General features: G+C 50.7%; 1 protein-coding gene across 1 annotated transcript in view; it reads left to right on the forward strand.

Annotated features, from left to right (window-relative positions):
• The window catches only part of MAP7D3 (MAP7 domain containing 3), a 948,456-nt gene that overhangs the window by 782,497 nt on the left and 140,233 nt on the right, over positions 1-25,726 (forward strand). The window contains 2 exon segments of the mRNA XM_029607816.1: positions 6,820-6,895; positions 17,353-17,560. Coding sequence (XP_029463676.1) covers positions 6,820-6,895; positions 17,353-17,560 — 284 coding nt within the window.

Raw genomic sequence — 25,726 nt, forward strand, 5'->3', positions numbered from 1 at the left:
CCTTACCCCTCCCACTCACTCTTCTTTCCCTTCCCCCACTCCACCCCTCCCATTTGACTACTTAACCTCCCCGAGTCCCCCCCCAATGGTCATCGCCTATCCTTTTTTCCTCCAGGTCATTCACCTCTATATTTGGGCCCAACCACACGTGTGCTTTTCTGCTGGCAGGATGTGGGAAGTTCCCTGTACATACCAGGATCATTCCAGACGGTGGGTTATGTTCCATGTCCAGCAGATGGAGTCAGAACACAAAATTCCCAGGGGAGGAACCATATAACCACGCCTCCCCTGTAACAGCTCTCAGTAACGTTCTGACTCCAGCAGATGTGAGCAGGGGACTTGTGGTCCCCTGCTCACATCTGCTGGAGGTTGCCCTAAGGAGGTTGCCCTAAGCTTGTTAGCTTAGGGCAACCTCCTCAGGGGGATCAAGTTTAAAAAACAAAAAATAGGAAGTTTTAAATTTACAGTTTAGGTCACTTTGCTAAGGCTCCTCTTACAGCAGGGGGAGAGCTCTCCGCTGGTGCTGGCTCATCGCTCTCTAGCCTGGTGACTTGCTGACAGGCTGTTGCCTGTTTTCTTTCTTTCTTTTCTCATTTTCCTCACTGAGGGCTCAGTTGGGGTAAGTGTATTTTTGTTTCATCTTCTTTTTCAGCAGAAGACTGCAATTTTTTGGACTCCGTTCGGCTCTCTGAGGTGAAAGTCGGTAGTGCCGGCCTCTCCCTCCTGACCCAGGTTTTCCCCCCTCCCTCTTGGGGAGCGAACGACGTCCCAACCTGCGGCCCCGCGAAGCACCATTCCCCAGGGCCGCCTGCTGTCGGGAGGGTAATTCCCCGTCAGTTCTTCTTCAGGTCAGTGGGGGACCGCGGCAAGCGTCCGTTGCCGGGTCGGCGCTCATTTTAGGCGCGAGCCACCTGTAGAGCCTCTCCCCCCCCCCCCCCCCCCCCTCTCTCTCTCCCTGCGGCGATGCAGTCCGCGGCGCCTTGTGAGGGCTCCGACAGGGCCGGATTATTTTCTGAAGAGGGTCTGTGCTCAGGCTGTTTCCCCGAGGGGGAATGTGCGCCAGCTACTAACAAGGACGTTCGAGCTGCAGACCGCGTGGGAAGGAAGCGCCAGGCCCCGTTCCCTCTCAACGCGGGAACGGCGGCCATTTTGTTGTAAGATTCTGATGCCGCACTTTCTGAGGAGGACACGGATAATCCGTTCCCCACTTCTAGGCCCGTTTTGGACCCTTACTCCGAGTCTAATCCTGGTAGGCAGAGGGGGGATCCCCCGGAGGGTGACCCCTCAGGATGCCAGGCCTTTTCCCCTGAATTCATAGTCCTGATGCACAGGGCTTTTCTTCAGAGCAGAGACACGACCTTCGGGACCTGGGGACCCTCTCCCCCCAAGATACCATGTCCTACCCCCCTCCTGGGTGGGACCCCTCAGGCTCGCCCCCCTTTAGTAGGCGGAGGAGCGGGGACATCTCGTGGCCCTACCGGGACACCATCGATAATACAGACTTCGTCGGGGGAAGGACAATCCCAGGACCCTGACGTGGACGACCCCACCTTGGCGGCCCAGGTGGAGGGCGACGACCCTAGGGTCCTCCGCATCTTCCAAGCGGCGGAGTTAGATGACCTCATTCCCTACATCCTCCAGGAAATGAATATTGATCCCCCTCCGGAACCGGTGGGGCCTGACCCGGATCTCAAGAAGGGGGACCCCCTCCTAGCAGGACTGCGGCCTCTAGCCAAGTCTTTTCCCACTCATCACAAGATCTTGCAGTTGATCACTCGGGAATGGGATTCCCCGGAGGCCAACCTTAGGGTCGGTAGAGCCATGGAAAAATTGTATCCTCTGCCGGCCAATTTTTTGGAAATTCTCAAAGTTCCCGCCGTAGATTCTGCGGTATCAGCGGTCACAAAGCATACCACTATTCCTGTCACTGGAGGGACGGCGTTGAAGGATATGCAGGATCGGAAGCTGGAGGTTTATCTCAAGCGTATCTTTGAGGTTTTGGCCTTAGGGATGCGGGCGGCTAGCTGCAGTTCCCTCGCACAGCGAGCGGGTCTTCGGTGGGTGCAGCAGCTTCTCACCTCCCAGTCCTTACCAGACGCCGAGGCTCACCAGGCAGACAGACTGGAAGCCATGGTTGCCTATGGAGCGGATGCTTTATATGATCTTTTAAGGGTCCTAGCCCGAACCATGGTGGCGGCGGTCTCAGCGCGTCGGCTCCTTTGGCTTCGGAATGGGTCAGCTGATGCCTCTTCCAAGACACGTTTGGGGTCCCTTCCTTTTAAGGGTAGGTATCTTTTTGGTGAAGACTTGGATCAGATCATCAAGTCCCTTAATGAGAACGCGGTGCACAAGTTGCCCGAATATCGACCCCGTTCGTCAAGATCATATAATTACTCCAGAAACCGTTATCATAACCAGCGGAGAGCACGTCCTCAGAGGCAACAGCCACCTCGGGCTCCCTCTTCTCGTTCGCACTCCTGGAACCGGCCCTTTCGTGGGCACCGCCAGGGTAAGGAAGCGCAGGGTGCTGGTACATCCCCTAAATCTACCCAATGATGCCAGACGGACCCGCGAGGTGGTCCCTCGACTGGGGGGTCGCCTTGCTCTCTTCTACGAAGAGTGGGTCCAGATCACGTCGGATCAATGGGTTCTGGATATTCTAAGACACGGTTACGCTTTGGATTTTGTTTGCGCTCCTCGGGACCGGTTCCTATTTTCCCTTTGCAGGTCCTTAATCAAACAGGGAGCCGTGCGGCAGACCCTCGATCGTCTCCTTCAATTGGGGGCCATAGTGCCGGTGCTCGCCGCCGAACTGGGCCGGGGGCATTATTCAATCTACTTTGTGGTTCCCAAGAAGGAAGGTACTTTTCGTCCTATCCTGGACCTCAAGCAGGTCCCTCAGAGTTCCTCGTTTCCGCATGGAGACACTCTGTTCAGTGTTAGCGGCAGTTCATCCGGGAGAATTCTTGGCTTCGTTGGATCTCACGGAGGCGTATCTCCACATACCAATTTGTCAAGTTCATCAACACTTCCAATTTCGCGCTCTTCCCTTTGGCCTGGCCACAGCTCCACGGGTTTTCACGAAGATCATGGTGGTAGTGGCGGCAACCTTGCGCAAGGAAGGCATCCTTGTGCATCCTTACCTAGACAATTGGCTCATCCGTGCAAAGTCACGAGCACAGTGTATCCTCGCAGTGGACAGAGTGGTACAACTTCTCCAATCTCTGGGATGGATTGTCAACTTCACCAAGAGCAGCCTGGTCCCGTCCCAGTCGTTGGATTTTCTGGGAGCTCACTTCGACATCAAGAATGCCAGGGTTTTTCTGCACCCGGACAGAGCTCATTCTCTGCGTCAGCAGATTCAAGGATTTATGGCGCTCGAGACGCCCACTGCCTGGGACTACCTGCAGGTACTGGGGACCTTGGCCTCGACCATCGATCTGGTTCCTTGGGCATTTGCGCATCTGAGGCCTCTGCAGAGATCCCTACTCTCCCGGTGGCAGCCGGTGTCGAGAGATTTTCAGGCAATCCTTCCGATTCCGAGAGGAACCTTCATCAGTTTCCATTGGTGGCTGGAACCGCGGCACCTAGCTCAGGGGGTGTCGCTGGAGGACCCGGATTGGGTGATTATCACCACGGACGCCAGCCTCACAGGCTGGGGAGCGGTCTGTCGGGACAGCTCAATCCAGGGTCGATGGACGGAGGAACAGTCGAAGTGGCCCATCAACCGCTTGGAGACCAGGGCAGTCCGTCTGGCGTTACAGGGTTTCTTCCCCATAGTACGCCATCAAGCAGTCAGGGTGCTATCGGACAATGCGACTACAGTGGCGTACATCAATCGCCAGGGAGGCACGAGAAGTCGGTTGATCTCTCTGGAAACCGACAAATTGATGGAGTGGGCAGAGCTTCACCTCCAACGACTAGCGGCCTCGCATATAGCGGGAGTGGACAATGTACAGGCGGACTTTCTCTGCCGACAAAACTTGGATCCCGGAGAGTGGGAGCTCTCGCAGCAGGCGATGCGGATAATAGTACTGCGATGGGGGACACCGCACGTAGACCTAATGGCAACCGCCGGAAATGCAAAGGCCGCCCGCTTCTTCAGCCGCAGGTGGGAGCGCGGCACCGAGGGCGTGGACACGCTGGTCCTGCCCTGGCCACGCCACTGTCTCCTATATGTTTTCCCACCGTGGCCCCTCGTGGGCAAGGTCATCCGCAGGATAGAGACACACCAAGGGCCGGTGATCCTTGTGGCGCCAGAGTGACCCCGTCGACCGTGGTTCGCGGATCTGCGCAATTTGTCGGTGGAGGGTCCTCTTCATCTCGGTCAGCTACCACGTCTTCTACGCCAGGGACCAATATTTTTCAAGGAGGCAGATCGCTTCTGTCTTGCGGCCTGGCTTTTCAGAGGCGTCAGTTGAGGAGGCGCGGTTATCCGGAGCCGGTTATTTCAACGCTACTGAAAGCACGAAAGATGTCCACCTCTGTTACCTATGTTCGAGTCTGGAAGGTCTTTGAGGATTGGTGTGGAGCGAATGACATTCTTCCCATGCAGGCCTCAGTGCCACAAGTCCTTTCCTTCTTGCAGGCAGGTTTGGATTTGGGTCTTGCTTACAGTTCTCTTCGGGTTCAGGTGGCAGCCTTGGGGGCTTTTCTTCGCAGTGGAAATAAGGAGTTTCTGTCCTCGCATCCGGACGTCTCCCGTTTCCTTAAAGGAGTGAAACATTTGAAGCCTCCGATTCGCCCACCTTGTCCGTCGTGGAATCTGAATCTGGTGCTCAGAGTCCTCTGTGAATCGCCGTTCGAACCTCTAAGCTCGGCTACCATCAAGGACGTCACTCTCAAGACCATTTTTCTCGTGGCAATCAGTTCAGCAAGACTATTTCCGAGCTGCAGGCCCTATCCTGTCGTGAACCATACCTTCGTTTCACACCTGAAGGGGTTTCGCTGAGGACGGTTCCTTCTTTTCTCCCTAAGGTGGTTTCGGCATTCCACCTCAACCAATCGGTGGAATTACCATCTTTTGCCTCTTCTGAGTCTGGAGACCTGCGTAGACTGGATGTACAGCGGTCTCTGATACGCTATCTGGTGGTGACTAATGATTTTCGGCTCTCCGATCATCTGTTTATCCTCTGATCCAGACCCCGGAAGGGTTGCATGGCCTCCAAACAATCTATAGCGCGGTGGTTGAAGGGAGCAATCATAGCGGCGTACCTTGGCGTAGGTAAGTCCCCTCCGCTGGTTGTCAAGGCTCATTCTCTTTGAGCCCAGGCGACATCTTGGGCGGAGAGCTCCTCCGTCTCCACTCAGGAGATTTGTAGGGCGGCCACCTGGAAGTCGATCCATACTTTTCGAGACATTATCGCCTGGACGTCGGTGCTCTGTCGGGCGGTCAGCTTGGAGACAAGGTAATACGAGCAGGGCTGTCTGCGGCCCACCCGTGATGGGAAAGCTTTGGTACATCCCACCGTCTGGAATGATCTTGGTATGTACAGGGAAAAGAAAATTATTCCTTACCTGCTAATTTTCGTTCCTGTAATACCATGGATCATTCCAGACACCCTCCCTTGGTTTGGGGGTTTGCTTGTGGGACATCCCTGCCTACCTGTCTTAACAATCTTTTACTCTGTATTTCGAATACTGCGCGTCTTTTTTGTTCACACACTGCTGTTCGCAAGTTCACTGTTCAGAATTTAGTTGCTGTTTATTTGGACAGCGGTTATTTCAATTCCTTCTTTGATTACTTGATCCCTCTGTTTTTAGTCTCTCTCTTTTGGGCTTTGTTAGTCTAGTTACTGAGAGCTGTTACAGGGGAGGCGTGGTTATATGGTTCCTCCCCTGGGAATTTTGTGTTCTGACTCCATCTGCTGGACATGGAATATAACCCACCGTCTGGAATGATCCATGGTATTACAGGAACGAAAATTAGCAGGTAAGGAATAATTTTCTTACACCCCCCCCCCCCCCCAGCACATCACTCAGTAAGCAATCTGCCCCACGGCCGCAGATTCCTCTACTGCTCTCTGGGAAGGGCCAGGGCCAGGGGGGAGTTTGTGGGTGGCAGAAGCCGGGGGACACTTTCTGCCGGCGACGTCTTCTAGTTTTGCACCACGCTTGGCCCCTGCTTAATTATAAAACCGCCTAATTCTACAATTAGGCAGGAGCCGCGGCTCTGGCGCAGGACCAGCCCACACCTTCATTCATTAACAAAGAGGGTGGGCCGGTCCTGCGCCAGAGCCGTGCCACCACGGGGTCTGCAGTGAAGTACTTTTTTTTTCTTAAGAATAGGCCAGGTGAACCTACAGCAAATTTGCTCGGTCGCATTCGCAGCTGGAAATCTTGCTTTTGCTGCGAGGAAGTGAAGTTGGTGATGTCACTTGCTCTGCCCCCTCACGTGCACTGGGCTTGCGCGACACACACTTTGGAAAGCTGTGGTTTAGTGGTTGGCGAAGAGAGAGGGGAAGAGGGAGGGAGGTAGGGAAGTTCCCTCCCAGTCCGCTCCTTAATTAGAGCAGATTTGGAGGGAACTGGGGGAGGCTCGATTGTGTCGCCACACGTAGTTAGCAAAAATTTGCCCTCCACGCGCCACCCGCACATGCGCGCAGCCATCCAATTTTATAACAGGCACGCGTCAGCAAGCACCTGTTATAAAATCAGCGTGTCTGTGTTTTAAAATCTACCCCATATTGTATACTGAGTAATATACAAAATAATAGACAAAAATATCAAAAAAGTTTTCAGTAAATATAGCAGTTACAAGTTACATGTTAATAGTTACAGAAAGTGATTTGATTATTATTGCTGACATTTTATTAATAGAATGAAGAAAGATCTGATCAGTGTTCTGAAGATAATGAAGAAGGTCTGATGCATCTTGAGCAAACCAATCAACTTGGTAAAGTGTAGAAACTATACATTTATTTTAGTGCTTAATCTGCTTTAGATTACATCTGTGTGCTATGATGAGAATCAAATATTTCAGTCATAGCTAATAAAGAGAGTTCTTTTTGTTTAATTAAACTATGTAGTATATTATATGTACTGTAAGGATAGCTTTTCTTTGTAAGGCACTTGCCTGAAACATTTCTGAAAGCTTGAGTTAGGCTTTTACCTCTGTGAGATATATAAAATCACCATGTATTACAATAATAGTTGTGTAATTTGCCTGCAGAGGTAAGAGTTTTTAGGATGTGTTGCACTATAGAACTACAACATTAATGAAATGTGCAAATGTAAACATTTTTTATGCTAGTTATTGATTCATTACAGGGACTTTTTTTTTTTTGCTCTCCTTTCATAGTACTCAGAGTGAGTGTTGTAGGTTATGACGTGGTTTACATCCATATGGTAGAAAAGACAATATGTAATAGAATAGATTGAGAATGGAGCATGGGGGTGTGACTTATAAGGTAAAAAGGCAATGTAGAACGATTAAATCTATTAGAATAAATTGTAAAGTGTAGAACATACCATGCAGAACAAGTTTATGTTATATAACTTACTGGACACAAATTATCTGTGTAGCATACTAGGGTCAATGTTGGTGACAGTGGGGGTCTGGGAGTGGAACAGAGTGACATGGGAGGTTAGAGGAGGCATTCAGTACCATAGATCACTGAGTTGCCCAAGGTGAAAAAAGCCAAGTTTTAACTGTATGACAAGCTTAATACATAGGTGGCAAGTCTGGCCTTTGCAGGGACAGAATTCCAGAGCTTGAGGAGCAACAGGAAAAAGGCTCCCTTGTGGGTTCAGGCCAGCCTGGTGTCTTTAGGCGAGGGGTTTACAAGAGCACTGCTATATCAGATATCAGCCTATCAGGCCGATACAGTAAGGACGCGTAAGAAAGAGTGCGGCAGTGCCGGGTGCACCCTCGTTTGCCGCGCGCACAATTTGGTTCACATACCGCCTGATACAGTATTCAAATGAGATGTAAATGCAAGCGGCGTCCAAAGTGCGTCCATGAAGTGGTAGGCGTGCACAATCCATTTTACTGTATAGAGCGGTATACAGCGCCTATACAGTATCCTGGGTGCGCTGGTACCTGTCATTTCAAATGTCATTCCACCAGGAAAGTGAATGGTTCTCCTACAGACACCGCTGCCTTGAGCGCCCGGCTGGACGTCCAAGCCGGATGTCCGAGGTCGCAGCTTGGACATCCAGCCTGGGCGCTCAAGGCAGGGGGAAGGCCCATGAACGTCTGTCGGCATTGAAGCAAGTACCACACACTAGTTACTCACCAAAATACTCTTTCTTCATGTGCAGCACCAGCTCCTTCTCCAATTGCAGGGACTGATCGCACAGGCTGGAGCGTCAGCCTCAGGGTCATCAGCCTCAGGCCGGCGCCGTCAGCCTCAGGGTTGCCCGGGGCCCTGTAGCTCGAGTCCGAGTAGCTAGAGTGAGGGCCGACGTGTTGCTGGTCGAAGCCGATGCCGCTGTACCGGTTGCTGCTGTGCTTGCTGCCTCTGTCGTAGCCGGTCAGGGTGCGGCGTGCGTTCATGCACCTTCCCGCTGCCTTGAGCGCCCAACTTGGACGTCCAGGCGGGTGCTCAAGGCAGCGGGAAGGTGCATGAACGCACGCCATGACCTCGAACGTCCAGCCGGGCGCTCAGGTCGCGGCGTGCATTCATGCACCTTCCCGCTGCCTTGAGCGCCCGCCTGGACGTCCAAGTTGGGCACTCAAGGCAGCGGGAAGGTGCATGAACGCACGCCGTGACCTGAGTGCCCGGCTGGACGTCCGAGGTCACGGCGTATGGTGTGTAGGGATAGGGCCTTATACAGGAGCTCGTGCTCACTGCAAGTCAGCGGCGATAAGGAGCCCAGACCCACGAGAAGGCCAGAGGAGCCCCCGGAAACGGTGTCCGTTATTCCCTACGGAACCGAAATACTCTGAGGTTAAGCGCGGTGGTGCCAGGTTGGGTTACTTTTTTCCCCCTTGTGCGAGAAGCATTTTTTTCTGTGGATTGGGTTGGTTTGGGACTGGGCGGCTAAGTTCACCAAACTAACGCCAGGGTCAGGGTAGGCAGTAAATTTGCAGGTTAAAGACGCGGCAAAATAGCTGGTTAAAAAGGCGATAATCTGGGTGCACGTTACTGTATCGGAAGGAATAGCTAATCCGATCTTTAATATATCATATACATGCGGCGGGCAGAAAGGGTTACGCATCGATTTCAGTAAGCGGTAAGGACGCGTAAAACCGGATACTGAATCGCGGGTTAGACATACGCGTCCAAAATGTGCGTACAAAGCGGGTTAAAAACAGGGTAACTGCGGCCGCGCTTTACTGTATCGGCCTGTATGAGAGGATTTATAGGGGGGGTCAGGCAGTCTTTCAGATAGCTAACGCCTAGTTTATTATGCAATTTAAAGGCAATGCAAAGGACTTTAAATTGGGCTTGGCAGGGAACTGGGAGCCAGTGGAGGTCTTTGAGGATTGTGGTAATTTGTTCCTGTAATTGCTTACACATAACATCCAGGCAGCAGTATTCTGCACTAACTGCAGGTGATATTGGAATTTTTGTGGGCAGCCCACATACTGTGCATTGTAGTAATCCAGTCAAGAAAGGATGAAGGCATAGGTCAATGTGACAAAGTGACTTTTCTCCAGGTTTCCTAGCAACTGTGCGTATATGAATCCAGGTGTTGTTTGGAGCCTAGATTGACCCCTAGACTCCAGATTTTATTGTGAGTAGGGTATAATTTACTAGCAGTTTGAGGTCAGCTGGTGAGGTGGGGGAGGTCTAGGACAAGCACCTCTTTAGGGTTTAGTTTGAATTTGTTGGAGGTGGGCCATTTTCAGATCTCTGAGATACATTTGTTTGTTTTATGTGCCACAGTGTGTCTATCAGAACCCAGTGATAGGAAGACATGAATGTCATCAGCATATACAAAGCACTGTAGTTCAATTTTCCTGATTTCATCAATCAGGGGTCTGAAATAGATGTTGAATAGGGTTAGGAAGAGGATTGATCCTTGCCTGACATCACATAGCAGATGTTTGGCAGATGAGGAGGCATCACCCACGGCAGCTTGTTATGTTCATCCTGTTAGGAATAATTGGAACCAGTTTAGGGCCGGGCCCTTGATGTCTATATCAGCCAGTCTGTCTATTAGTATTTCATGATCAGTAGTGTCAAAGGAGGATTTAGATGGAGGGCATCAGAGGTTCTGAGAAAAGGTGTTGAGTTAGAGAGAGGAGGACCATTTCAGTGTTGTGGCTCTTTCTGAAGCATGACTGGAAGTTGTCCAGGTAGTGCCTTTCCTCCAGTAGGGTATGGAGTTGATGGAAGGATGCTATTTTGATGATTGTTGTTGGGAGGGGGGGGGGGGTGCTGGAGATGCCCTATAGTTGTTTAAAATCTTGGGGTTGAGGGAGGATTTCTTAAAGAGGGGATAAACAATGACTTTTTTTTTTTTTTTTTAACATGGCTGGCATAATGTTGTTCGTCAAGGAGCTCTTCACCATTAGAGCAGTCTAGCTGGAAATGCTAAATGTGGCTGCTTTGATTAGTCTGGTGGGCTAAAGGTTCAAGTGAGTTGAATGATGGGTTGATGTTGGGGAGTATCTTAATTTTGTCACTGGAGATTTCTTAAAAGTGAGAGCGTGAGCCTCGTGCAGAGGATTTCTTGCGGGTGAGGGGAGCAGCAATGATGGCTCTGGGGATCTCTGTGTTTGGACTATCAAAATCTGGACAGAGCCACAGGATTTTGTTGGCAAAGCAGGCAAAACTTTTACGTTCTTTGGCAGAGAGGGATGAACGGTCACATTTGGTGTCCAGTGAGGAGGTTCTTGTGAATCTTGAACAGTTCTATTCAGCTATTCTTGAATTTCAAGATTAGAAATTATAAATAAATTGATTCACTGAATTCCTGAACATACCCAGATCAGTCCAGACCAGTGGGTTTATGCATCCCTACCAGCAGATGGAGGCAGAGAGCAAAACTTTTAAGGCACTGCTACATAACCGAGCGTGCCACATGCAACTCCTCAGTATTTCTCTGTCTCCAGCAGATGGTGGAGATGCATATCTGCAGTCCTGACTGATCTGGAGGACAATTGGGAGCTGCTCCTCGATGTGCCAGGTTCCTTAGAAGGCCATACCTTGAGTTGAGCTGGGCGAATGGGGGATTGGATACCCCTGGCTGTAGATACCCAAGGATTCCGGGGCTCCTGATAAGCCAGGGGACTGGCTCCCTCTTCGTACCCCGGGGTCCCCTCCTCTCAGCCACAGGCACCTTCAGGAAAGTATCCCTTTAAGAGCTTTTTCCTTTTGGGTAGTAAAGGTTTTGTTTAAAAAAAAAAAGAAGGCTGTTATTTTATTTTGCTAGCGAGGGACAGCCAGAACAGTTGGCTGGTGGTACAGGGCCAGGGCAGATGACTTTGCTGAGTGCTGGGTCGCTGAGGGAGTGGGAGCGATGTCTGCTGGCTTTCTGCGGGGGGTTCCCTCAGACCCCGGTCGCACTGGCACACCACAGCTTAATTTGGCTTTGAGCAGCTGTTGCTGTTTTTAGCCATTCGTTTTCCTGGCTGTCTCTACTCCAACCGTGCAACCATAGGGCCTGCGGTACCTGGTCTGCCCACCTTAATTCCCTCTCCCTCTGTGCATGGGCTGTGCCCAGGGGAAGAGCGACCCTCCGCTAAGGGTCCGAAGCCCGGAGGTTCTCTCAGGCCGCAGGTCCCACGGGTGGGGGCCAAGTTGGGGATCCCCTGATCTGGCTGTTCCTGAGGGGGATCGCAATCAGGGGGTTCTGACCGCCGGTGACTGTGCTGACTCTCTTCCGCCTGTCTCCCTTGTGGCACAGCATCGTGACGATGGTGTTGAGAGAGCAGTCTCTGAGCCCAGTAACCTGGAGGGAGTTGCTGAGGGCCTAGGGGTTTTTCTTCAGAATTTGTTTTGTTGATGCATGAGGCCTTTCTGGCAAGGAAGGCCACTAAGCGGAGGTTCAGGGACAGGCCTTCCGGACCTCCAAGAGACCTTGGGCGTCCGCATGGGTACCCTCGGTGCAACCAGAAAATCACAGGTTAGAGGCCATGTGTACGGATCCCACCCTGAGAGATCTGGAGGGGGACCCGGCTGCAGACCAGAGTCGAGATTTGGATGGGAGCAAGGACAAAACCGGACCTTGCAGAAGCTGCCAGAGCAAATGGGGATGACCCCCAGGTGGTGCATTTGTTTAAGAAGGAAGAGCTCCGCCCCTTATTCCTCAGGTGAGGAGGAATTGGGTGTTAAGCTGATTCAGGAGGAGTCGGACAACGAGGACGTTAACCCGGTTCTTGAGGGTCTGTGGGGTCCTCCCAGTGCCTTTCCCATTCCAAAGAAGATCCAGAAGCTCATTAATCGGGAGTGGGACTCCCCAGAAGTGGGCTTGAAAGTTGGAAGGGCCATGGCTAAATTGTATCCCCTGTTGGAAGAGCACTTAGAACACCTTAAAACGCCTAGGGTTGATGCGGCGGTGTCCTCAGTGACCAAGAAGACTACGATTCCAGTGGCGGGGGCAGCTTCCCTCAAGGATATCCAGGATCGTAAGCTGGCACTTCAATTGAAGCACATGTTTCAGGTGTCAGCGTTGAGTCTCCGGGCGGTGGTATGTGCTAGTATGATGCAGCCTGCTTCTTTATGCTAGATCCAGAAGCCGCAGTAGCAACCGTCCCCAGATGTGCTATCCCCCTCACAGGCGGCCCCTTATATGATTTGGTGTGCACCATGGCCAGAAGTATGGCCTTGGTGGTGGCGGCCCAGCGACACTTGTGGCTCCGGAATTGGCCAGCAGACATGTGGTCTAAGACTCAGTTGTGTAGTCTTCCATTTAAGGTGAAAGCTCCCTGGGGAGGACCTGGACCAGCTCATGAAATTCCTGCGGGAAGCAAAGGGCAGACGGCTGCCGAAAGATAAGAAGGACGTCAAGAAGAACTTTCCTGCTCGGCCTCGTTTTAGAGAATCGAGGAGGTTTCGGATTGGTAGAGGCTCCTGTTCCGCAGGGCAAAAGCAATCGTTGAATCATCAGCGTTCCTTTTGAGGGGGCTGGCCAGTCCTTCAGAGGTGGCTCCAGGCAAGGAACCGGAGCTGGTAAATCCTCCCAGTGAGGCCACAAGCGCCCACTCCTCATTGATGGTGGTAGGGGGCAGATTGTCCCATTTAACGAGGAGTGGGTCAAGATTACCTCAGACTGGTGGGTGCTGAAGGTGGTAAGGGACAGTAACTCCTTAGAATTTTCTCATCCTCTCAGCAACGCCTTCCTGGAGTCGCATCGTTCTTCTCGAAACAAACAAGAGGTGGTGGATGAGCAGGGGCAGGGAAGGTATTTCATCTACGTTGTGGTGCCAAAGAAAGAGCACACCTTCCTCGCGATCTTGGATCTGCAGAAGGGGAACTTGAGCTTGCAGGTGCCACAATTCCGGATGGAGACTCTGCAATAGTGATTGTGGCCTTCATTGGACCTCACAGAGGCTTATAGGCATATCCCTATCTGCAAGGAACACCAGAAGGTTTTGCAATTCAAAGGTTTGGGTCAGCACTTTCCGTTTCAGGCCCTTCCCTTCAGTCTGGCCACAGCTCTTTGGACCTTGGACGGGAAGGGGTGTTGGTTCATCCATACCTGGACGATTGGCTCATCCGGGCGAAGACGGAGGAGGAGTGCGAGCATTCGGTGCAGTGAGTGAGACAGCTTCTGAGCTCCCTGGCAAAAGTCATCTGGTTCCTTCTCAATCTCTGGAATACCTGGGCATGCACTTCGATACCTGGCAAGGTGTTTCTCACAGCAGACAGAGTGGCAAAGTTAGAGGCGCAAGTTTCCCGTTTACTGCATCTTCCAGTCCCCAAGGTCTGGGATTACCTGTAGGTCCTGGGGTCCATGGCATCGACATTGGACTTGGTTCCATGGGCTTTTGCCCACATGTAACCGATAAGGAGGGCATTAAGAACATAAGAAATTGCCATGCTGGGTCAGACCAAAGGTCCATCAAACCCAGCATCCTGTTTCCAGCAAAGGTCAAACCAGGTCACAAGAACCTGGCAAGTACCCAAACACCAAGAAGATCCCATGCTACTGATGCCAGTAATAGCAGAGGCTATTACTTGATTAATAGCAGTTAATGGACTTCTCCTCCACTAACTTATCCAAATCTTTTTTAAACCAAGCTACACTAACTGCACTAACCACATCCTCTGGCAACAAATTCCAGAGCTTAATTGTGCGTTGAGTACGATTAGTCTTAAATGTGCTACTTGCTAAATTCATGGACTGTCTCCTAGTCCTTCTATTATCTGAAAGTGTAAATAACCGATTCACATCTACTCGTTCAAGACCTCTCATAATTTTAAAGACCTCTATCATATCTCCCTTTGGCCGTCTCTTCTCCAAGCTGAACAACTCTAACCTCTTCAGCCTTTCGTCATAGGGGAGCTGTTCCATCCCCTTTATCATTTTGGTCGCCCTTCTCTGTACCTTCTCCATCGCAACTATATCTTTTTTGAGATGCGGCGACCAGAATTATACACCGTATTTGAGGTGCGGTCTCCCTATGGAGCAATACAGATGCATTATCACATTTTCCGTTTTATTAACCATTCCCTTCCTAATAATTCCTAACATTCTGTTTGCTTTTTTGACTGCTGCAGCACACTGAGCCGACGATTTCAAAGTATTATCCACTATGATGCTTAGATCTTATTCCTGGGTGGTAACTCCTAATATGGAACCTAGCATCGTGTAACTACAGGGTTATTTTTCCCTATATGCAAGACCTTGCACTTGTCCACATTATCTCACTGGAATCTGACGTCTGAGGAGTATTAAGTTCTCCTGCCTCTGAGGCGGGATGCCAAGGCCAGCCTGGCATGGTGGCTATAGCGGCCCAATTTGGACCAGGGAGTTCCTCTCGAAGTTCTGGATTGGGTGGTGTTGACCACGGATGCCAGCCTCAAATATTGGGGAGCAGTGTGCAATGGATGCTCGGCCCAGAGTCTCTGGTCGATGGCGGAGAAGATTTGGTCTATCAATCGCTTGGAAATGAGAGCAGTGTGCAGGGCTTTGGAGGTGTACTTGTCCCTAGTTCAGGGTCAACTGGTATGAGTGTTGTTGGACAATGTGATGACGGTGCCATACATCAAATGCCAAGGGAGTAGCAAGGAATCACATTGTAGCTCAGAAGGTCAACTGTTGTTTGCAATGGCTAGAGAGTCACTTCAAAGAGATTGTGGCCGTCCGTGTCATGGGAGTAGACAACGTGCAGGCAGACTTGTTAAGTCGACAACAACTAGATCCCGGGGAGTGGGAATTGTCCCTGGAAGCCGGGAAACATATTTGTGTCAGATGGGGGGGGGGGGGGGGGGGGGGGTCCTCAACCAAATCTCATGGTGATGGGGTCCAGCTCAAAGATGGTACAATTCTTCAGTCGCAGACAAGAGGTCGGTTCAGTGGGCCTAGATGCTCTCGTATTTCCTTGGCCGACAGGGATTCTTTATGTCTGTCCTCCATGGCCACTCATTGGACGAGTGCTGCGTCGCATAGAAGCGCATCCAGGCCCAGTGGTTCTGGTCGTGCCAGAGTGGCCACGTTGTCCGTGGTTAGCGGACTTGGTGCGCCTGGCGGAGGACGGCCTTCTCTGATTGGTTCATCTGCAGGGGTTGCTGTGGCATGACCCCATATTTTTGGATCGGGAGGATTGCTTTTGTCACGCAGCTTGGCTTTTGAGAAGCGGCGACTGCGCATGAAGGGTTATTCAGAGCCGGTTATTGCTACCCTTCTTCGGGCTAGGCGGCCCTCTACTTCCATGGCTTATTTCAGAGTGTGGAAGGTCTTTGAGTCCTGGTGCAGTCAGCAGAGGATAGATCCCTTACTGGCTTCAGTTCCACAGATTTTATCCTTCCTGCAACACAGTCTGTCTAACTGTCTGGCCTCTAGTTTGCTCCGAATCCAGGTTTCGGCTCTGGGTTGTCTCAGGGGCAAGGTGTGGGGCAGACCGTTGGCCTCTCATCCCGATGCCCTTCGTTTCCTGAAGGGAGTGAAGCATTTAAAGCCACCGGTTCGCAAGATCTGTCCGGATTGGAATCTTAACTTGGTCTTGAGGGTGCTGAGAGTCTCATTTTGAGCCTTTGAGTCGGGCCTCCTTGAAGAATCTTACATTAAAGATGTTTTTTCTAGTCGCAGTCTGCTCGGCCAGACGTATTTCAGAGCTTCAGGGTCTTTCTTGTCATGACCCTTTCTTACGTATTTCTTCTGATAAGGTGTCCTTGAGTACGGTGCCTTCCTTTTTGTCAAAGGTGGTTTCTGTTTTCCATGTGAATCAAACAGTGGAGTTACCGGGGTTCCCTGAATGGTCTAGGGACTCTGCAATGGGACGAGATCTTCACCTTTTGAATGTTCAGTGTGCGCTTTTGAACTACCTATTATATGTTTGTGCTATTGCGATTTTCATTGACCTCATTTGATATATGCTTGTTCTATTCTCAATTGATTGTAAAGCTTGTTGCTGAGTTATGGTTCATTGTAAACCGAGGTGATGTTTGTAACGTGCCGCGGTATATAAAAAATCTCTAAATAAATAATAAATACCTGAAGATTACCAATCCTTTCAGAAGGTCAGACCATCGTTTTGTTTTTTGTTCGGTGGAACCAAGAGAGAAAGCGTCGAAGGCTATGTTGGCTCAATGGATGAAAGAGGCTATTTCTTCGGCCTATATTGCTAAAGGTCATTCAGTCTTGAGTGGCCTTAAAGCTCATTCTACTAAAGTGCAGGTGGCCTCTTGAGCAGAGTGTCAGACAGTGTCTCCTCAGGAGATATGTAGGGCCGCAGTGTGGTCCTCACTTCATACTTCATCAAGCATTACCATTTGGATATTCAGGCGCCGGAGGATGCGACCTTAGGTAAAGTGTGTTGAGAGTGGTTCTTTCAGGTTCTCGCCCTGTGTAGGGTTGCTTTGGTACGATCTGGGTATGTTTAGGAAAGGAAAATTGGTTCTTACCTGCTAATTTTCGTTTCTGTAATACCACAGATCAGTTCAGAAACCCACCCTGGTTTGTTGCCAAAGACTGATTTTCCTTGTCCTTGCTAGTTACACCTGTTAAGTTGATTTCGTTATGTGGTTGCCAGGGCCTTGGAGGTCTTGGTTTTCATTGGTAGATCTCCAGTTCAGGGGATTCCAACCCCAGGTATTTATAGTTCACCAAGCAAGAGGGGAATTGTATGAAATCTTGGCTTGGGTAGTCAGTACTGAGAGACTGCAGGTGGTGTGCTCGGTTATGTAGCAGTGCTTCAAAGTTTCATTCTGAAGTTCCTATGTTAGTGGTTATTTTACTTGTGTGTAAAAACAAAACCTACAGATAAATAAATATGAATGTGTTTTCTTCTTTTAGATAAGGAAAATGGTTTATCCCAGGAGATAAAAGTGCTTTCAGAAAGTGGCTCAAAGATCACAACGTGTTTATCTTCACTAGATACTTCATTGCATGATACAGCAAACATGCAGACACATGATATATTTATGAATGGAGATGAGCAGAACATTGATCAGAAAAATAACAACAAAGAATGTTTATATTCAACTCAGCAAATGGATTCCAGGTCAGTGACATATAAAGTCTTCTACTGCAAATGTGTATTTGAATCACATGTGGCCTATCTAGTCTGCCTGTTCCTGATAAAGTACCATAGATCCTACCCAATTCTCAGGCTTTTTCTTTATGTCCTCCTAGCTAAGAATCTGCTTGCTTTATCTCATGCTTTCTTAAATTCTTTCACAATTTTGGCCTCCTCTGTGGGTAGCTCTTCCATGCATTCACTATCCTACTGGTGAAAAATTTATTTCTACAAGGACAAGCAGATCTATTCAGTCCTTGCAGACAGGTAACATCATTGTGTTACAGCGGCCGGCCACAGCACCCCGCAGCCGACCACACTCACCCGTCGTGCGGGTCCAGGCCTCCACCATCGCTCTGCTGTCCCAGGGCCTTCTCTTCGGCGTGGCAAAGGGCCTTCCCTGCTGCCGCCATGTAGCCAGCTGCATCATTCTAGACACACGCGCAGCTCCTCCCCCATCTTAAAGGAGCCACAACGGAAGACCTTCCCGTGGGACCAGGATGTTTAAGGCCCCGCTAACACTATTTAAGGCAGCCCCTGCAGCCCTAGCATTGCCTCAGCAACAGGTCTCGCTCCGTTTGGGCTACTAGTTCCTTCCTGCCTTCCAGCCCCATGTCTTCCAGCCTCTGTGTCTTCCTGTTCCTGGTCCCAGTGTCTCCGTTCCTGCCTCCTCCTCTGTCCCTTCGGCTTGCTCCTTTTGTACCTGACCCGGCTTGTCCTTGGATTCCGCTTTTGTCTGCTGCCCGCCCCAACTGTGACTGCCTGTTCTCCGTTTCTGCTGACCATTGCCTGCCTCAACCTCTGGCCTGTCCTTGGATTCCGCTTTTGTCTGCTGCCTGCCCCGACATCTGCCTGTTCTTGGATTCTGCTCGCCGTCAGCCGTGACTCTCAAACCGTCTGACCTACCTTGGTCTCACACCACCAGACCAGCTCGCAGAAGACCCGTTTCTAAGTCCTGCTGGCCCAGGCACCCAAGGGCTCAACCTGCGGGGAGCGAGGGCTGCTAAAGGTGAAGGTCCAGTTGGGTCTCCACCATCTACGTCTGCCCTATAGGGCGCCCCTACAGGCAGTACCTCCCTCTCCTCGGCCAAGGGTCCACATCTCGACGCAACAGGTTGCTGAGGCCATGGCTGGACCTCTCCGGTCTCCAGGCTATCCCAGGCCTGGCCTTGAAAATCCAGCAGCAGCAATTCCTGGAGACGTTGGCAGCCTCTTTAGAACACCTGAATGCTCGCCTCGACGCCTCCTCTACTGCACCTACGCCCTCTGCCTCCCAGGCACCCATGGTGTCCACTCGCCGGTTACCGGTTCCTCCTCTATTTGCAGGCGACTCCAAGCAATGCCGGGGCTTCATTAATCAGTGCTTTATGCATTTCACGCTTCAGCCTGCATAGTTCCTCTCGGATGCCGTGAAGACCACCTTCATTCTCTCTCTCCTCGATGGCAAGGCCCTGGCTTGGGCATCCCCCTATGGGAATGAGGGGACCCCCTTCTTAGGACCTACAACGTTTTGTTCAGATCTTTAAGCAGACCTTTGACAAACCGGATCGGCGGGCCACCAGCTCAGATATACTCCATCTCCGCCAGGGGGCGCACCCCTTATCGGACTACGCCATTGAATTCCGCACTAAGCCCACCAAGCTAAACTGGCGGGAAGACAGCCTGAGGAGTATCTTCTTGGCGGGGCTTTCCTCCCGTATAAAGAACGAGCTGGCAGCCCAGGATCTCCCCGAATCGCTGGTCACGCTCATTGATCTAGCCGCCCAGATTGATCGCCTCCAGCAGTGCGCACTGGAAGTACGGGTGCCCCACAGACCAGTCCCATTGGCACCATCCTTCTCCAAAACCCTGGTGGGGACCTCGACGGCGTCTGGGACCACTTGACAGAAGGAGCCCATGCAGTTAGGACGGAGCCCTCTGTCCACCGAGGAGAGACAGCGCCGTCGAACTCTGGGCCTGATCCTGTATTGTGCTGGGAAGGGACATTTTTTTGCCCTCTGCTCGGAAAGGCCGGGAAACTTCCAGGCCTAGAAACAGCCAGGGAGGTAGTTCTAGGTTTCACTAAGCCCACTCCCCAACTCGTGCTCCCAGTGGCCCTACTCATGGGCAAGTATGAGTTTCCTACCCTCGCCCTCCTGGACTCTGGCGCAGGGGGAAACTTTATTTGAAGGATCGCTCCCTGCAACGATTTTTAGGCTTCGCCAATTCTCCCAGGACAAGCAGAATGGTAGACCTCAAGTAGGTGACATCATCAGATGGAGCCCTGTCACGGAACACTTTTGTCAAAGTTTCTAGAACTTTGACAAAAGTCCCGCTTCCCGGGAGGATCACAGAGACCACTCTTCCCATTCGCCTGCGAACCGGTATGCTGCATCACGAAGATCTGACCTTTCATGTGATCGAAATGGCGGTCCATCCTATTGTCCTTTGATTACCCTGGCTTCAGCAGTATGCCCCCGTTCTAGACTGCGAGACGCTCCAATTGACCAAATGGGGTCCTCGGTGTCACCAGGAATTACTTCGTTCCGTTGCACATCCCCCCCTTGCTACTTGCCATGACCTCCCTGGGCCTACCTCCGCAGTATACCAACTTTGCTGACGTCTTCTCCAAGCAGAGCACCGAGATCCTGCCGGAACACCAGGTGTTCGATTGCGCTATTGACCTGGTCCCTGGAAGCATTCTTCCACAGGGAAGGGTGTATAAGAACATAAGAAAATGCCATACTGGGTCAGACCAAGGGTCCATCAAGCCCAGCATTCTGTTTTCAACAGTGGCCAATCCAGGCCATAAGAACCTGGCAAGTACCGAAAAACTAAGTCTATTCCATGTTACCATTGCTAATGGCAGTGGCTATTCTCTAAGGGGCAGATTTTCAAACACCACGCGCGTGGGTACTTTTGTTCGCGCCACCGGCGCGAACAAAAGTACACCAGATTTTATAAGATACGCGCATAGCCGCGCGTATCTTATAAAATCCGGGGTCAGCGCGCACAAGGGGGTGCACATTTGTGCAACCTGCGCACGCCGAGCCCAGCGCGGCCTGCCTGTTCCCTCCGAGGCCGCTCCGATTTCGGAGCGGCCTCGGAGGGAACTTTTCTTTCGCCCTCCCCCCACCTTCCCCCACCTTCCCCTTCCTTCCCCTACCTAACCCACCCCCCTGGCCCTATCTAAACCCCCCCCCCTTAACTTTGCGCGCGTCGCCGGCAGCCCCGCTCCGTCCTCCGGTCCCGGGGACTTGGTCCGGAGGCCTCGACCACGCCCCCGGGCCGGCACCACGCCCCCGAAACGCCGCATCATTTCGGGAACGCCCCCGGACACGCCCCCTCCCTCCCCTTTTCGAAAGCCCCGGGACTTACGCGCGCCGGCGGCCTATGCAAAATAGGCGCGCCGGCGCGCGCAGGGGTTTTAAAATCCGCCCCTAAGTGAACTTAATAGCAGGTAATGGACTTCTCCTCCAAGAACTTATCCAATCCTTTTTTAAACACAGCTATACTAACTGCACTAACCACATCCTCTGGCAACAAACTCCAGAGTTTAATTGTGCGTTGAGTAAAAAAGAACTTTCTCCGATTAGTTTTAAATGTGCCCCATGCTAACTTCATGGAGTGCCCCCTAGTCTTTCTACTATCCGAAACAGTAAATAACCGATTCATATCTACCTGTTCTAGACCTCTCATGAATTTAAACATCTCTATCATATCCCCCCTCAGCCGTCTCTTCTCCAAGCTGAAAAGTCCTAACCTCTTTAGTCTTTCCTCATAGGGGAGCTGTTCCATTCCCCTTATCATTTTGGTAGCCCTTCTCTGTACCTTCTCCATCGCAATTATATCTTTTTTGAGATGCGGCGACCAGAATTGTACACAGTATTCAAGGTGCGGTCTCACCATGGAGCGATACAGATGCATTATGACATTTTCCGTTTTATTCACCATTCCCTTTCTAATAATTCCCAACATTCTGTTTGCTTTTTGACTGCCGCAGCACATTGAACCGACAATTTCAATGTGTTATCCACTATGACACCTAGATCTCTTTCTTGGGTTGTAGCACCTAATATGGAACCCAACATTTTGTAATTATAGCATGGGTTATTTTTCCCTATATGCATCACCTTGCACTTACCCACATTAAATTTCATCTGCCATTTGGATGCGCAATTTTCCAGTCCCACAAGGTCTTCCTGCAATTTATCAGAATCTGCTTGTGATTTAACTACTCTGAACAGTTTTGTATCGTCTGCAAATTTGATTACCTCATTTGTCGTATTTCATTCCAGATCATTTATAAATATAAAGGATCATTTATAAATATAAAGGATCATTTATATATATAAAGGATCATTTGGGCTCTGCCCAAATGTTTTTGTTTTTTGTAAACCGATGCGATGTGTCAACGGATGTCGGTATAAAAGAGACCTTAAATAAATAAATAAAATAAATATATATAAAGGCTCCAGGGGCGATCCTGGTAACTGTAGACCAGTGAGCCTGACTCAGTGCCGGGAAAAATAGTGGAATCTATTCTCAAGATCAAAATCGTAGAGCATATAGAAAGACATGATTTAATGGGACACAGTCAACATGGATTTACCCAAGGGAAGTCTTGCCTAACAAATCTGCTTCATTTTTTGAAGGGGTTAATAAACATGTGGATAAAGGTGAACCGGTAGATGTAGTGTATTTGGATTTTCAGAAGGCGTTTGACAAAGTCCCTCATGAGAGGCTTCTACGAAAACTAAAAAGTCATGGGATAGGTGGCGATGTCCTTTCGTGGACTTTTTACTTTTCCTAGAAGCCTCGCATGAGGAACTTTGTCAAACGCCTTCTGAAAATCCAAGTATACTACATCTACCGGTTCACCTTTATCCACCTGTCCCTGCCTGAAACAGAGGCCATGGACAAATATATACAAGAACATCTGAAAAGGGGGTTTAATCGCCCCTCAATGTCACCGGTAGGGGCAGGATTTTTCTTCGTGGCCAAAAAGCAGGGGATGAGTGGAAGACCGCTTTTAATACCTGCAACGGTCATTATGAATATCTTGTAATGCCATTCAGGCTATGCAATGCCCCTACAGTATTCCAAGCAATGATGAATGAGATCTTTCGGGATCTACTCTATACCACTGTGGTGGTTTACCTCGACGATGTTCTCATCTTCTCGATGGACCCCAATCCCACCGCCATGACGTCTGACAGGTCCTCCAACGCCTGATTACCCACAAAATCTATGCAAAACTGGGGAAATGCATTTTTTGAGGTGGAATCTGTCCCCTTTTTGGGTATATTGTTTCCAGCACTGGTTTCAGGATGAACCCGGAAAAGGTGGCCTGTATCCGGGACTGGCCCCAGCCTTCAGGCCTTCGCTCCCTGCAACGATTTTTAGATTTCGCCAATTCTCCCAGGACAAGCAGAATGGTAGTCCTCACATGTGGGTGATGTCATCAAATGGAGCCCTATCACGGAACACTTTTGTCAAAGTTTCTAGAACTTTGACTGGCACATTGAATATGCCCAGCATGCCATAATCCCATAATCCCTGTGGCCACAGAGGTCTCCCTTCAGTCTCTTTTTTTCCATGCTGCAGTTTGCCTCGTGGGTTAGGAGCTCTGTGAGATTTCTCTCACCTTTTTTCCTCACGGAAAAACTTGAAGTTCCCTAACAGGGGTCTCCCATCGCACTTCATGTTCCTCCGACACTCTGTGAGTACTTTCCCGTGTCTCCGATCAGTTCCTGCCACCTTACCACTTGGTTCCCGTAGGCCGACCGTTTCGCATCCTTTTTATCATGGCAACTGGGTTTAGAAAGTGCCCAGAGTGTCTGCAAACAGTGTCCATCACGGACCCTCACACTGTGTGTGTTCTGTGCTTGGGCTCGATGTACGATGTGCGTCGGTGTCCCGAATGCGCCCAAAAGACTCCAAAGGGCAGACGTGCCAGTCTGGATAAGACTCTCTTCAAATCAAGATTAACTGCATCGACTTCTGCACAGTCATCACCGGCGAGTAAGAGTCCTTCCACCGACAAACCTCACTGGGAACGACAGGGAGACGGTGACCATCTGTCACCAACACCATCCAGGGCATCTGTAGCATCATCCTCGGTGCCGGGGAAAGACCGTACCGAGCACCGAGGGAAACACCAGCAGTGAAGCGATTCCACTCCCAGTGCCGGCACCGTCGTCTCAGTGGCATCGATGGCCATCTTCAGAGGATTTACTGTCAGAGCCATCTTCTCCAGAGGAAAGATGGTGCTCTCCTCCTGAGGATCTTTCCTTTGCCAACTGTATCAAGGAATAGGGATGTGAATCGTTTTTTGACGATTTAAAATATCGTCCGATATATTTTAAATCGTCAAAAATCGTTAGGGCCACGATACAATACCAATTCCCCCGATTTATCATCAAAAAATCGTAAATCGGGGGAAGGGGGAGGGCAGGAAAACCGGCACACTAAAACCCCCTAAAACCCACCCCGACCCTTTAAATTAAATCCCCCACCCTCCCGAACCCCCCCCCCAAATGCCTTAAATTACCTGGGGGTCCAGCGGCGGTCCGGAACGGCAGCGGTCCGGAACGGCCTCCTGCAATTGAATCGTGTTGTCTTCAGCCGGCGCCATTTTTCAAAATGGCGGCGCAAAATGGCGGCGGCCATAGACCAACACGATTCGACTGCAGGAGGTCGTTCCGGACCCCCGCTGGACTTTTGGCAAGTCTTGTGGGGGTCAGGAGGCCCCCCCAAGCTGGCCAAAAGTCCCTGGGGGTCCAGCGGGGGTCCGGAAAACGATCTCCTGCCGCGAATCGTTTTCCGTACGGAAAATGGCGCCGGCAGGAGATCGTTTTCCGGACCCCCGCTGGACCCCCAGGGACTTTTGGCCCGCTTGGGGGGGCCTCCTGACCCCCACAAGACTTGCCAAAAGTCCAGCGGGGGTCCGGAACGACCTCCTGCAGTCGAATCGTGTTGGTCTATGGCCGCCGCCATTTTGCGCCGCCATTTTGAAAAATGGCGCCGGCTGAAGACAACACGATTCAATTGCAGGAGGCCGTTCTGGACCGCCGCTGGACCCCCAGGTAATTGAAGGAATTTGGGGGGGTTCGGGAGGGTGGGGGATTTAATTTAAAGGGTCGGGGGTGGGTTTTAGGGGGTTTTAGTGTGCCGGCTCACGATTTTCACGATACTTTAAACACCCAAATGGCAACAATACGATTCCCTCCCCCTCCCAGCCGAAATCGATCGTTAAGACGATCGAGGACACGATTCACATCTCTATCAAGGAAATATCCGAGACCATCCCCTTCAATCTAGTGATGGAGGAGGACCTTGGAGGTTCTACAGTTTGTTGATGCCCCCAAGGAAATTATGGCCATTCCAATACATGACGTCCTGTTGGATCTCCTACACAGCCTATGGGGGCATCCTAGCACTGTTCCTCCAGTATATAGGAAAACAGATGCAGCGTATTTAGTTCAACATGCCCCAGGCTTTCAAAAACCGCAGCTACCTCATCAATCTGTGGTGGTGGAATCTGCACAGAAAAAGGCAAAGCGATTATGTCCGCATTCCTCAGCTACTCCTGATAAGGACCAGAAGTTCTTAGATGGTCTGGGTCGGAAAATTTTCCAAGGCTACATGTTGTTGTCCCATATAGAGCCTACCAGCTCTATATGACCCAGTACCAAAGATACCTTTGGAAACAGATCCAAGATTTTGCAGACTAATTGCCTCAGCAACAGCAAGAAAGCCTGACTGCCATTATCCACAGGGGCCTTGAGGCAGGAAAGCATGAAGTAAGAGCGGCATATGACTCCTTCGAGACTGCTTCCTGCTTGTCAGCAACAGGAATCAGTGCCAGAAGATGGGCCTGGCTAAAGGCTTCGGACTTAAGATCTGAGTTCCAAGACAAACTTGATGATCTCCCATGACTGGAGACAATCTCTTTGGCAATAAGATACAAGACGCAGTGACGCAGTTGAAAGACCACCATGAGATCCTGCATCAATTGTCCACAGTCACAACAGATGCTCCCTCCTCATCCCGTAAAAGCATGAGAAGGGACTCCAGAAGACCATTCTACCGCTCAAGCTCCTGCATCTAGAGCGCAACCAGCCAGAGGCCCTCAAAGGGGGACATACACGCCAACTCAAAGCACCCAGA

This window comes from Rhinatrema bivittatum, chromosome 6 (genome assembly GCF_901001135.1).
Source record: "Rhinatrema bivittatum chromosome 6, aRhiBiv1.1, whole genome shotgun sequence".
Lineage (NCBI taxonomy): Eukaryota > Metazoa > Chordata > Amphibia > Gymnophiona > Rhinatrematidae > Rhinatrema > Rhinatrema bivittatum.